We start from the raw sequence: 14,343 nt of genomic DNA, 5'->3' as shown, positions 1-14,343 counted from the left end.
CGTGCTGCTGTGCCTGTCCTGGGGGCATAGCTGGTCTCTGCCTCTTTCTCACTTATTCTTTTTACATAACTTTAAGAATTAGCATCTGCTGAGCATTTTTCTCCCCAATAACAGAAATGATTTGTGCTCATTGTAGAAAATGTAGAAATACATAAAAACACAAAATCCCCCGGGTGGAGTTAATACATGAAGACTGTGACGAGCCTCAGAGGGGCTTGGTGGTAGGGGTAGGGCCACCTGGCCCCATCCCCCTGCTCCCCCCTCTCTATGTACAGGCCCCCGTGGGGCCCAGGAGTTTGGGAGTTGAGGATGCAGCAGTGGGTTGAGATGAATCATGGAAGCTTCAGCAGGAGATTGGGGCTCAGTATCCTGGGACTTCAAGGAGAAGTTGGTGAGGGGTCGCTCGCTGAGGGAACGGAAGCTGTGTCTGGACGAAACAGGTCCCTGGGTAGAGTCTAGGCTTCCTCCGGAAAACCTGGGTCTGAACCCCGCCTCCCCTACACCTGCCTGCCAGCTCACTGCTTGGATCCCCTCCACTGACAAACTGGCAAAGGAGACCCTGACTTTGCTGAAAGTCCCTGAGGGGTGTCTGGACCTTCACCCACCACCCCTCTAGAGGACTTCCTCTCCTGCCAGCCAGGAATAAACACCAGCAGCCTCCCCCTACCTTTCTACCACTCTAGGGCAGTGACGCGTTCCTCTGTACAGGAGCCGAAGAGGGAACATCAATGTCCCAGGAGGACCCCCCCATCTTGTGCGCCCAGATGGCCACAAGAAGAGTCCCCTAGTTCTAAGGATGTGTTTAATCCAAGACAGAAAATCATGAAAATTAGGTCCCCTGTTTTTCTGACCACCAACTCTGCCAGGGAATTTGCCAGAAGTTTTTACAGAAATGACCTCACTGAATCCTTACAACTGCCTAAGAAAGTGGTGACACCATGTCTTACAGTTGAGGCTTAGACAGCTTTGGAAGGCAGGCAGCTCTGTTTCCAACCCAGGCTTGTCTGCATTCAAAGCTCAGGCTGGTGGTCCCACCACCCTACACCCTATCTGCCCTCAGCCTTGGCCAGTGGGAGCCCAGGGCAGGGGAGAGGCTTGGTGGGGGTGGGGGGTGGTGTCTGGGGAGAGAGGCCAGTGTCCACTGTCTGAAACCCCAAGACTCAGACTGAGCTGGCAGCACAGGGCATCTGCTGACCACAGTCATTTAGCACAGGGGCAGCCGGGGTGGGGGCTGGGTGGGGGGGTCTGATCCTAGAGCCTGGAACCACAGCATCTCTTGGTGCTGTCCCAGGTTACTCCATCTCTGCCCACAGGCCTGGCCCCATGGACTCATGAGAACACCATGCAGTGGGAGAACAGGATTTAGACCTTGTCTGAAACCAGCCCCAGCCTTCTGCTCCTGTCTCTGTAGTGAATACTGGGTGATGGCCCACCAAGTGGGATGAACAGTGGCAAGGCAACTCGAGGATTCTCAGGACTGTTCTGTTTGTGGGAGAAGCCCCCAGGTGCCCAGGGCATGGCAGTAGAAACTTGGCAGGGGAGCCCTCTGCACGTGGGATGTACTTCATCATGGATGTGGACCTGGGACCATCACAGACTCTGGAATTGTCAGGAATCTGAGAATCAGGACAGCAGGCTGTTCCCACTAGGCAGTGAGCATAACGGTCAAGGTGTCGACTGGACCCTCCGCCTCCTTCTCCCAGGACAACATCTTGTTGGCTCCACAGCCCTTGCTGCCAGAGTTGGTGGGGGCAGGGAGCCACCCAGTCTGTATCTGTGATGGGAGTGGGGTGGGGACCCAGGGTGGCCTGCATGGTCCCGAGAGCTGTGACTTGTCAGGCAGGACCAGCTCCTGCCTTCAGGCAAGCAAATGTCTGGCCACTCAGGGCTGTAAACAGGCTCCCCGACCACACCCCAGCCGGGCCTTCCTCCTGCTTCAGGGCTCCTCTGGACCTCCACTCATCCTGCGGAACCCTTACCCTGGGTGCCAGAGGCAATGCAGGCTCCAGTCTGAGGCTCGGCTTAGAGACCTCACAGGCTGGCCGCTCTCTACTCCGGGGAGGTGGAGAGGGAGGGGGAGCAGCAGGGTTCCTCTTCGCGTGCAAATAGGAACACAGGGTGTTTCTTGGTGGCTGCAAGGAGAATGATGAAACCCCCAGGATATTGAGTCATTGTGCTGGCCAGCTGATAGCGAGCACTGACCCCCGCGCAATTGCGCAGGGGTCGGACAGCTGGAGAAACGTCTCTCAGGTCCACGGCCCAAGCAGCCCATGGGATTTCCTAACCTGAGCCACCCCTCTCCCCTTCCTTCTCTCTCTCCCCCGCTGGCTCCCTTTCTCCCTCCCTCCCTCTCCCCCCTGGCTCCCTCTCTCCCTCCCTCCCTCTCCCCTGTCCTCCTCTCCTTCGGCCCTGACCACTGCCTTGGAGTCACCTGGAGAGGCCACTGCTTCTTGCCACCCGGCCTCCTCCTCCATCGTGTCTGCCCTCCTGGCGCCAGTCCTGGGCATGGAGTTTGTCCTGGGCCTGGTGGGGAACAGCCTGGCCTTATTAATCTTCTGCTTGCGCACACGGCCCTGGACGTCCAACACCGTGTTCCTGGTCAGCCTGGTGGTCGCGGATTTCCTCCTGATCCTCAACCTGCCCCTTCGCGTCGATTACTACCTCCTCCAAGAGACCTGGCGCTTTGGTGACACTGCCTGCAAAGTCAACCTGTTCATGATCGCCACCAACCGCACGGCCAGCGTGGTCTTCCTCACGGCCGTGGCGCTCAACCGCTACCTGAAGGTGGCGCGGCCACACCACGCGCTGAGCAGGGCCTCGGTTGGGGGCGCTGCCCGCGTGGCCGGGGGTCTCTGGGGGGCACTCCTGCTCCTCAACGGGCACCTGCTGCTGACCACCCACTCCAGCCGGTCCTGCCTCAGTTACTGGCTGGGCACGAGACCCTCGGCCTCACTCAGATGGCACCAGGCCCTGTTCGTGGTGGAGTTTTTCCTGCCGCTGGCACTCATCCTCTTTGCCATCGTGAGCATCACGCTCACCATCCGCCGCCGAGGCCTGGACGGGCAGGCGGGCCCGCGGAGGGCCATGCGCGTCCTCGCCGCCGTGGTGGGCGTCTACACTGTCTGCTTCCTGCCTAGCGTGGTCTTCGGCGTCGCTTCCATCGTGGCCTTCCGCCTGCGTGCCTGCCGCGCCCTGGATCTCTGCTCGCAGCTCTTCCACGGCTCCCTGGCCTTCACCTACCTCAACAGCGTCCTAGACCCCGTGCTCTATTGCTTCTCCAGCCCCAGCTTCCTCCGCCAGGGGTGGGCGCTGCTGGGCCTCGCCCAGGGCTGGCAAGGCTCAGACAGCGACAAGAGCACCTACTGGCCCTCCGCCGGGCGCAGGGCGTGCTCTAGGAAGGCGGCGGCCACAGGGAGGCTGCAGGCGGAGGTCTCGGAGGAAGACTGACCAGGAAGGCCCCTCCCAGAACTGGCGTTCTGCTGCGGGTGCCTCAGGACGGAGGAATGCCTGGTCCTGGGCTGGAGGGCCAGGGTTCGTCCCTGGACGGTTGCCAGCAAGGGCCCCTCAGCCGACCAGACAAAGGACCTCTGCAGGAGCCAGGTGGGTGGCAGGGAGAGAAGAGGGCCTGGGCTTGGAGTCGTGTGTCTGATGTCGTGGGGATGATGTCCTGACAGCACAGAGCACGACGGCAGGTGGAAATAGCCAGGGACTGCCAGCTCAGCACTGGCCCACAGCTGCCTTGTCCCAGGACAGAGCCGGGGAACTGTGAGAGCAGAAGTCTTCTTTTAGAAATTTTGTTGTTGTTCAGTTGCCAGGTCATGTCCAACTGTTTGTGACCCCATGGACTGCAGCACAACAGGCTTCCCTGTTCTTCACTATCTCCCAGAGTTTGCTCAAACTCTTGTGCATTGAGTCAGTGATGCCATCTAACCATCTCATCCTCTGTCACCCTCTTCTCCTGTTGCCCTCAATCTTTCCTAGCATCAGGGTCTTTTCCAAAATTGGACAGCTGTTTTTCCTACGATCTCCAGTTGGTTGGTTTTTTTTTTTTTTTCAATACTAATAAACTGCCTTTTGAAAATTCAAGCCTATCTCAACTGATCTAAGGAAAACCAGTAAGTATCTGCAGGTTCATCTGGCATCAGGAAGGTTCAAAGTGAGTTCCCTAAGATGAAGGGACACTCTGGGGACAGAGTGGAGAAGCTATCCAGGGCACCATCCTTCCACAGGAATCCTGGAGCCCCATATGTCCTTAAAGTCAGAAAACTCCCTAGGAGAGGTCCTCAGGCTCCCAGGATGGGTGGCCCACTTGGATCCCCAGGAGGCCCCCACCCTGCTCTCCTCTGGGACGATGTGGGGATCTTCAGCCTGGGAAGTTATCATCTCCACCCAGTTCAGGCTCCTGGACCCCGTCCCCTGGCTTTTCTTAGCCCCAAGTACCCTTACCTGGCCCTGGAACCTGTGGTGACTGCTACCCACCAGGACAGGAAGGGGCCTCCAGTCACCAGAGCCAGCTCACTGCCCTCCCCCAGGACCAGAGCCATCTTGCCCACCTCTCCTCCTTCCTGTTCTATTCCATATGCCTGTGTCAGCGTCTGAGACCATCTGGGCTAACCCATCTGTTGACCTGGGGCTCCCCAGGCACAAGATGTGTACCTGGCTTGAATTAAGGGTTTCTTTTAGGGGGTGGGGCACGTGAAGTGGTTTTCCCTACAGTGGAAGTCATTGGGGGTGCATGGCTTTCAAGGCTTCCAAAGGGCTATTCAGAGGTCACCAAAGCCCCAAATATGCTCCTCCTGAACCCCATGCATCTCCAACCCTAGCCATCTCAGGAAAATGAACATCTGCCCCCAGTACACACACCCTCTCCCCACTGAGGGGGACAGAAGGGCCTGGGATGTTTTCCCTACTCATCACCCCAGTCACAGACCCCTGGCCCTCAGATACAGGGTCTGACAACGGGAGCAAGCCCCCTCTCTCCACCTGTTTTCATCTTCTCAGCAACTACTGTCAGAAACCCACAGAGATACTGAGAAGCCAAACCCAGTGATGGCAAGGGCTGTGCCACCTGGGTCCCTCCAAGGGGCTCCTCGGGCATCTCTGCCCTACATGGACCCCTCCACTATGCTGTTGCCTCTCACGGGAGAGCCGCTCCTAGGACTCCCCACCCTCGGCTGCCACGGGAAGGAGCTGGCCACCCTTGGCCTGAGATTCGTCATTTCTAAGTCAGACCAAATGCTCCTGGAGTCTGAGATTTAAGCACTCTCTCAAGAAGCCCCCACCTCCAGGGGGCACTAATATATACTGTGCTCTGCGTGAGCACTCGGCACCTTCCTTCTGGCACCGTCTATCCCCGCGTTTGTACCTGTCTGGTGGCTGAGCAGCTCTAGTGGCCAACAGGGCTCCCTCTGCCTCCCTTTCCTTGGTCCTCCCCTCCCTGGACCCTTCCCCTCCACGCCGCCATGTCCTCTCGCCCCTCAGGAGCTGGGCTCACTCGCCTGACTTCATGTAAGAGAAGGGACTTGACGGTGCCCGTAGCCTGTCACTGCCGCCCCTTCCCCTCAAGGGGTCCCAGGTAGATGCTGATCACAGGCTTCGGGCCCACAACCCTGCACCTGCCTGGGTCCTCCCTGCCCCTCACCTTGAAGCTGACGGCCGCTCTCCCCACCGACGAGGCACTCTCTAAAGGGGGTCTGGGTGTCCCCACAAGGGAGAGAAGCGGGTCTGCAGGCTGCCTTCACACTCTCCCTGCATGAAAGGACCCCTTGGTCCTAACCTTGGTCCCAACCCACAGTAAACCCCTCTCCCGGACTTGGTTCTCCATCTGTGAAATGGGAACACTGATCCTGGCCCTTGCTCAACTCCAGGGGTTGGAGATGGAAATACCTCATATGTTGAGCACTGAATGAGGACTAGAGTTATAATGGGGGTGAAGGGAAGGGAGAGGGGGTAAGAAAGGATCGGGGAGGTGGGGGGGAGAGAGCAAACTGCTGAAGGGAGAGGGGGTAAGAAGGGATCGGGGAGGTGGGGGGGGAGAGAGCAAACTGCTGAAGGGAGAGGGGGTAAGAAGGGATCCGGGAGGTGGGGGGGAGAGAGCAAACTGCTGAAGGGAGAGGGGGTAAGAAGGGATCCGGGAGGTGGGGGGGGAGAGAGCAAACTGCTGAAGGGAGAGGGGGTAAGAAGGGATCGGGGAGGTGCGGGGGGAGAGAGCAAACTGCTGAAGGGAGAGGGGGTAAGAAGGGATCGGGGAGGTGCGGGGGGAGAGAGCAAACTGCTGAAGGGAGAGGGGGTAAGAAGGGATCGGGGAGGTGCGGGGGGAGAGAGCAAACTGCTGAAGGGAGAGGGGGTAAGAAGGGATCGGGGAGGTGCGGGGGGAGAGAGCAAACTGCTGAAGGGAGAGGGAGTAAGAAGGGATCGGGGAGGTGCGGGGGGAGAGAGCAAACTGCTGAAGGGAGAGGGGGTAAGAAGGGATCGGGGAGGTGGGGGGGGAGAGAGCAAACTGCTGAAGGGAGAGGGGGTAAGAAGGGATAGGGGAGGTGGGGGGGGAGAGAGCAAACTGCTGAAGGGAGAGGGGGTAAGAAGGGATCGGGGAGGTGCGGGGGGAGAGAGCAAACTGCTGAAGGGAGAGGGGGTAAGAAGGGATCGGGGAGGTGCGGGGGGAGAGAGCAAACTGCTGAAGGGAGAGGGGGTAAGAAGGGATAGGGGAGGTGCGGGGGGAGAGAGCAAACTGCTGAAGGGAGAGGGGGTAAGAAGGGATCGGGGAGGTGGGGGGGGAGAGAGCAAACTGCTGAAGGGAGAGGGGGTAAGAAGGGATCGGGGAGGTGGGGGGGGAGAGAGCAAACTGCTGAAGGGAGAGGGGGTAAGAAGGGATCCGGGAGGTGGGGGGGAGAGAGCAAACTGCTGAAGGGAGAGGGGGTAAGAAGGGATCCGGGAGGTGGGGGGGGAGAGAGCAAACTGCTGAAGGGAGAGGGGGTAAGAAGGGATCGGGGAGGTGCGGGGGGAGAGAGCAAACTGCTGAAGGGAGAGGGGGTAAGAAGGGATCGGGGAGGTGCGGGGGGAGAGAGCAAACTGCTGAAGGGAGAGGGGGTAAGAAGGGATCGGGGAGGTGCGGGGGGGAGAGAGCAAACTGCTGAAGGGAGAGGGGGTAAGAAGGGATCGGGGAGGTGCGGGGGGAGAGAGCAAACTGCTGAAGGGAGAGGGAGTAAGAAGGGATCGGGGAGGTGCGGGGGGAGAGAGCAAACTGCTGAAGGGAGAGGGGGTAAGAAGGGATCGGGGAGGTGCGGGGGGAGAGAGCAAACTGCTGAAGGGAGAGGGGGTAAGAAGGGATCGGGGAGGTGGGGGGGGAGAGAGCAAACTGCTGAAGGGAGAGGGGGTAAGAAGGGATCGGGGAGGTGGGGGGGGAGAGAGCAAACTGCTGAAGGGAGAGGGGGTAAGAAGGGATAGGGGAGGTGGGGGGGGAGAGAGCAAACTGCTGAAGGGAGAGGGGGGTAAGAAGGGATCGGGGAGGTGCGGGGGGAGAGAGCAAACTGCTGAAGGGAGAGGGGGTAAGAAGGGATAGGGGAGGTGCGGGGGGAGAGAGCAAACTGCTGAAGGGAGAGGGGGTAAGAAGGGATCGGGGAGGTGGGGGGGGAGAGAGCAAACTGCTGAAGGGAGAGGGGGTAAGAAGGGATCGGGGAGGTGGGGGGGGAGAGAGCAAACTGCTGAAGGGAGAGGGGGTAAGAAGGGATAGGGGAGGTGGGGGGGGAGAGAGCAAACTGCTGAAGGGCAGGGTTTCCTACCGATGGGAGAGTAGCCGCCATGGTGGAATAAGGTAGGCTGGAGATAGGCTGAGTAAAGACCCTATTTCCTACATTTGGATTCTAAGCAGCATTTCGGTCCCTTGGGGTGGACTGCACTTTTCAGTGTACGTGTTAGGCAGCACGTCTGTCCTCTTTCTCATGTGACCCGCTGACCCCCTAAGGGATGAAAAAATGGCTTCCATGACTTTACCCCAGGGACTCATGTGCAGGGGGCAGGCAGGCATGATGGGGCTGACAGGCCTGAAGCCACTAATCACGCACTTGCTAGGCACACACCATGGCCCAGACCCCAAGCCACAAAGGCAGATGATACGCCTCTGACCTTGAGCGCCTCTGGGCCAAGCCTGGGAGAGACAGACCTGCAAACAGATCAGAGGCAACCCACGCCAGGGGGATCTGGAGGAAGTCACACACCAATGAGCACGGCAGCACAGGGTTGGGGCGGGAGTGAGGGGGCGCGCGTGCGCTCCATGTGGAGGACGAGGAAAGGAGCAAAGGGAACACACCCATGGCAGAGGGGAGGGCGTGAACAAGGGCACGGAGCTGTGAGAAGAGCCGGTGGGCACGCGGAGGGTGAGGAGAGCAGTGAGCCAAGGGAGCGGGAAGCCTAGGGATGGAGTCAGGGGACAGCGGGAGAGGAGGGCTGGGCCCTGCGAGCGCAGGACAATCCAGCAGGAAAGCAAGTGTGTGTGAGGTTTCCAGGAAGTCAACGATGATCAGCCTTGCTTATTTTTCTTTTTTGGCTGGGTCTCCAGTGCTACACTTGGGCTTTTTCTAGTTGCGGCGAGCATGGGGCTGTCCTCTAGTTGCGGTGCGCAGACTTCTTATTGCAGTGGCTTCTCTTGTGGAGCATGGGCTCTAGGGCATGTGGGCTCAGTAGTTACGATTCACGGGCTTAGCTGCTTGCAGGATTTCGGAATCTTCCTGGACTAGGGGTCGAACCTGTGTCTCCTGCATTGGCAAGTGGACTCTTAACCCACTGAACCACCAGGGAAACCCCAGTCTTACATTTTGGTCAGTAGTTACTCTGGTAACAGCTGGACAGACTGGTGAGAGGTAGGGGAGGCAACCTGAGTGGGAAACAGCCTGTGTTCCAAGCAAGGGCAGCGGCAGACAGCACACAGGTACAGAGGCGCAGCCCAGGTCGGGAAGAGAGGCGACTCTGTGGGTGACGGATGGCGAGTGACATACTGGAGAAACAGGGGCTGCAGGCAGTTCGGAGGAGAAGATACGGTTAAGACAAGTTGGAGGAGCTTGGAGGACCTGCAGGCAAGGAAGCAGCACACTTAGGACTGGAAACAGCATTTCAGACTCTTCCTCTCACTAGTGGGAGCTGACCTCTTACAAGGAATGGATGAGGTCACCTGGGGAAGAGTGAAGAGGACCAAGAACCATCCTTAAAAAAAATCCCCACAAGTAAAGGACACACAAAGGAAGACCTGGTGAAATGCCCAGAAGAAACCTTTAAATAGGAAGGAAATCAGGAATGCAGCAATTTAAAAAAGAGCATGAAAGAAGTGAAAAAAAAAAAAAATTAAAGGAATACACTACAGCCATCTTTTACGAGGGTAAAAGCCAAACATAAAATACCCAGACAGACTGCAAAGTGCCTCAGTACTTTCAAAATTCCTAATTGCATGCTGAAGAAAGCTGATGTGAGAACCAACGTGTGTGTCTGACACTGTCTGGTCAAGCTTCCTGTACTGACACCCTGGATTAACACAGCATAGTCTGTGCTATTAAAAACAGCTTTTCAAGAAGTGATAGGTTATTGTCTGCATAAAATTTAATTATATGCAAAATGCTCCATATTGGTTATGGATTCATACGTATGTAGTCATTGTATAAAATCATACACTGGAATGAGAATCACCAAATTAAGGAAAGTGCTTTCTTCTCACAGGGGACTACTACTATTCTGAAGTTTATCTTTGTAAAAAACCCTGGGAAATGACTCTAAGTAATATTTGAATGTGGCTCAGTGTTGCTCTGGGTAGAGAATAAAGGAGTGAGTGTAATGAAGAGTAACAAAGACAAGTAACATGATGACAACCACGTCAAGTGCTCAAGAAAGCTCAGAGGGTGACGGCAAGATGGGCTGGATGTAGCAATTAGGTCTCTGGTGACCTCACGATGGCAATCTCAGTGGGTGGCTGGGGTGGGGCAGAATGGAAGCCATAAAGGCCTGTACTGTGTTGAGAAATCAATGAGACTTCAAGGAAGGGAGATAAGTCTTTCTTCTTTAAACAAGTTTGCTAGTAAAGGGAGATAAGACAAGAGCTTCAGGCGAAGCTAAGAGAGGACCTGTGGTGGTTTGCCTGTTTTGTTCTGTTGACTGGATGGGGAAGTTTAAGCGGCCTGAGAAGGGAGAGAGGGTGAAGATGAGGGCAGCGGGGAGAGGAGGATGACAGAGCAATAACAATCACTCTGTCCCAGGCCCCATGCAAAACACTTTACACACACTAATTTAGTTAGTTCTGTGAGGTACATACTATGATCCCATCTTACAGACGAATAAACTGAGGCACAGAGAGGTTGAGTAACTTGCCCAAGGTCATCCAGTAGTAAGTGGCAGTCTGACCTGAGTCAAGACACTCTACTGCAAGCCTCTAAGGAGGGAGAGGGGGGCGGGAAACGACCCAACATGTGGGTACCAGGAGGGTTCTCCAGAGGCCGAAGGGCACCTCCATGGGCTGGTGGAAGGTCCTGCAGTGAAGGGGAACACAGGTGAAGGGATTCTTAGAAGACTTGGCTCTCAGGGGGTGAGAGCTTCAAGGGTAATCAGGGTTAGAATAGCTGGTTCTGGGAATAAGAAAACAAGCTCCCAAAGGACATATAAATGGGCCAGCTCAGCAAGCAGCCCAGAGAGGCCTGGTGAGGCTGTCACTCACACCTCTGGGGTGGTCCCTGCAGGCTAAATGGTTTCCTCCAATAACCCCCTGCAATTAGTCCAGGAGCAAGAGCAGAACAAATGGAAACCTCTTAACTATAAAAACCCAGTCCTGGCAATGGATCTTAAGGCTGGTACCCATTGAAAGACAGGGCACATGGCACTCTATAGGTGAGCTTCCAGAAAGAGGAAGACACTTGAGTCAGGATTAAGTCTCAATAAAAAGACACCAAGAACCAGGGCGTTAGGGATTTCACAGAGACAGGGCTGCTGGCTTGCACTTTGAGGGTCCCTCTGCTTCCACAGAGCCTGCTCTGCCCCATCCAGCCTTGCTGAGCCCGCTTCTCTTGGGACTTCTGCAAGGACTGGCAGGGCCTTGCCTCCTCTACAACCTTTTCTAGTGTCCTGTAACATCGCGCATGGATGTCTTGCTTCTCTAGTGAACCTCTTGAAAGGAAGGAATTCAGTCTCTTTTTACATCTCTCTCAAGTCTTAGCAAACAAGGGTTGCAAACAGGCATGCTTCAAAAGCACAGGCTGGAGGCGTCCCAGGGACCCTACAATGATGGGCCCAGTACAGCCACTGAGGCAGAGTCTACACCGCAGTCAAAAAGGTTTGAACCAGTAAAATACTCAACAGAGAGTAATTTCTACCAAGCTGCTTTCACACTCGGGAGCCTGGGAAACACTGAAGGATGCTGGGCATTCAGATCAGGCTCCCAATGCCTTTTAGGTCAATTCAAACATGTTGGTTTCCAACTCTGAGAGCTGAGGAGGGTGGGATGTAGACGAGGGCGCTGGGCTTCATCTGTGTCACCTGCAGCTCCTGCACCCACCTCACTGGCACGGGAGCCTTCCTGTCAACCCCCTGGATGGAGTGCAGCACATCACCATGGGAGCAGCCCCGCACACGTCCCCGCCACCTGGCTCTAGCACAGCAGTGCGAAGGGGATTGATGGAGAGAGGTCTGCCTGTGGCTTCTCCCACCTCCAGGCCTAGGGGACACAGGGTCAAAGCCACCTCTGGCGCAGCTCAGCCTCATAAAACTGCCATGTCCTCAGACTGTGGCTTATGAGAGAAGAAAGTGCCAACCTTGGGGAAAGGCCTCCGAGCACCTCCGTGTAGCTGGGGCGGGGATGTCAGACTGATGGGCCTGACCCCAGAGGAGGTCAGGGGAGGAAGCACCTAGGGCTGAGGGCTGGGGGCTGGGGGGGCCTGCCCCTGCACCCAGCTTACAGCTGAGCCACTGTCCCAGCAAAGGGCAGCATAAAACCAGGCAGAATTTCCAGAAGTTTATTGGAAACAGGATACAAATTGATCAGTGGATGACATCTACTTACAGACAGACCACTCTGTAATAGCACACGCTGAATGAATTATCCTGGGGAAACACTCATGACCACTGATGCGTGGTCTGGGTGGGTGTTCTCCAGCAGAGAAACCAGAGACTGGGGGAAGAGGAATGGGCCGGGATGGACAGAAAACTGGGACACAGCCTCCCTGAGGGGACAGGCGAGGTGGGTCTGCTAAATGAGTAAATTCCCCTAAAGGAGAACTGGGATAACTGTTATGAATAAAACCCCTCCCCCACCTCCCCAAAGCACTTTCCTCCCAAGCAGAGTCAAAGAGAACCTACAGAAGCCCACCAGGGCAGCTACCTCCACCTCCACTCACCGGGGTCTTGGGACAGCATGGGGAATCCACAGTGGGCTTGGATGTGACAGAGAGCGGACCAAGGCCACACATGTCCTGGGGCTGCTTGCCCTCTGACCCACCACTTGCCTTCCCCTGCTCTGCTCTAAGAGCTGGGGGACTGACTGCAGGTGGCCTGTCCCAAGCTCCCAGGTCAGCGGGCTTCCAGCTGCATTTAGCTAACGCAGAAATCTGGAGGGCGTAGGGAAGGGAGAAGCCACGCTAATTCTGCTCCCTCTTTGCCTGGGGCGGGGCGTGGGGGGTATGTTTCTGGCAGGGCCCAGGTCTCCTCATGGCTCCAACTCCCACCACATAGGCCCTCTGCAGACCCAGGCCCCACCCAGTGGCCTGACCCCCAGGATCTGGTCCCACCAGCTCTGTGGGTCCCTGTTTCCGGTTACCCCTCAGTAGTGTCTCAGGCCTTCTTATTTCTCATTTAAACAATTTCCTGGATTAAAGCCCCTCTGTTTTAAATAGACTTCTCTGGTTTTCTTGGTTGGATGCTGACTGATAGAACCCAGGCCGTGGACAAGGCAGAATCATGAAAGGCAAGCTAGAAAGCAGTTGTGTCCTCTCCTGCACCACTGCGGGGTGGGCGGGGGTGACAGGGGAAGGGAGGCTGACTCTCGGGCCTCAGTGTCCTTCAGTGTCCTTCTCCAAGGGTGCACGGCAGCCCTGGGCACGTCTGCTGGGAAACCTGCAGCTGGGTGTTGCGTGTCACCCACACGCTCGCTGCTCACAGTGCTGACGTGCTACTGACACCCACAACAGTGACACTGTGGCCCCAACAAAGGGGCTGGCCGGGAAAGCCTCTCGGCACCAACTGCTCACTTGGCAACGACAGATACTAGAGGCTCCTTGGCGTCCATCCTCCAGTCCCTGAAGGTTCAGTGCTGGGGGGCTTTCCCGAGATGAAGTGGGAGCCAGAGATCTTAGCCAGGAACCCTCCTGTAGGAGGGCGGGGCTGCGGAACTGGGAGTTTTCACCACACAATGAAGGGAGAGCTGCTGGGGTGCACTTGTCCCACATTTAAGCATGAACTGGAGCCGGCCTGGGCCTCCCTGTTCTTCCTGCAGCCCCGGCCTGGCCCCGGTCTCCAAAGCTCCTCGCCTGGGGAAGGAGGGTCTCTCCCCAACAAGCGGGCAGCAAAGTCACGGGTGGCTAATGGCTCCTTTAACCACGAGTCATGGTCCCATGTGGGTCAGGAGAGGACAGGGACAAGGTGAAGGAACCATTCCACATTCTGTATCTATCGCAGCAAATCCAGGGCAGGGCATGGGCACACAGCTTGGTTGCGTCTCTTTCTTTAGAGGACGTGGCACGTGGCTGGTGACGCGAGAGCCAGCTGCCTTCTCTCCCCCTGGGGCTTTCCAGAAGGAGCTTCTCTGTGGGACCCCGAGGGCGATGTCTGCCACCCCACCCGGCTCACTGAGCATCCGACAAAGGCCCACCCATGGGGCCCCAAGCCAAAACCCGGAACAGCTCCAAGAGTTGGCAGTGGTGAGAATGTCCCCGGGGTCATCCCTCAAAAACTAAGATAAGAGCCAACCCCTCCTGGGGAGAGAAGCCACAGTGCCTGCGAGACTGGAAAAGGAAAAGGCAGCGCGTGCTTCGAGCGTCACCCTCAGTCATCACGCATCACGTCCTCTGCTGAGCTGAGCCCAGCCTGCAATGACCAGACATCTGGAGCGTCATGGTCATTTTAGGGAAACCTCACTCTGCCTGGGTGGCGGGGGGGCAGAGGGGGGTAGGCATTCAGCTCATTTGGAGACACTTTGTCCTGCAAGCAGCTGGCCGTTCGAGGCACCTGCTGTCAGCCACCCAGTTTGTCTCTGGCCACACGCTCCAGGGACCGCAGGGAGGCCACACTCCCATTGTTTTTCTTTTTTTCTTTTTTTTCTTTATGCAACTCCCATTGTTTTTCATGCTGCTGTGACCCTGTGCCCTGCAGCCTGTCCCTGCA

The 14,343-nt window shown here is 56.8% G+C and overlaps 1 protein-coding gene across 1 annotated transcript; it reads left to right on the top strand.

Moving 5' to 3' along the window:
- The first annotated feature begins 2,403 nt into the window (after window positions 1-2,403).
- OXER1 (oxoeicosanoid receptor 1) lies at window positions 2,404-4,086 on the top strand. Its single transcript, XM_020870438.2, has one exon. The coding sequence runs from the start codon at window positions 2,506-2,508 to the stop codon at window positions 3,445-3,447; it is 942 nt and encodes a 313-aa protein (XP_020726097.2). The 5' UTR covers window positions 2,404-2,505; the 3' UTR covers window positions 3,448-4,086.
- The last annotated feature ends 10,257 nt before the right edge of the window (window positions 4,087-14,343 follow it).

Source organism: Odocoileus virginianus, chromosome 2 (assembly GCF_023699985.2).
Source record: "Odocoileus virginianus isolate 20LAN1187 ecotype Illinois chromosome 2, Ovbor_1.2, whole genome shotgun sequence".
Lineage (NCBI taxonomy): Eukaryota > Metazoa > Chordata > Mammalia > Artiodactyla > Cervidae > Odocoileus > Odocoileus virginianus.
This window is presented reverse-complemented; position numbering and strand designations above follow the sequence as displayed.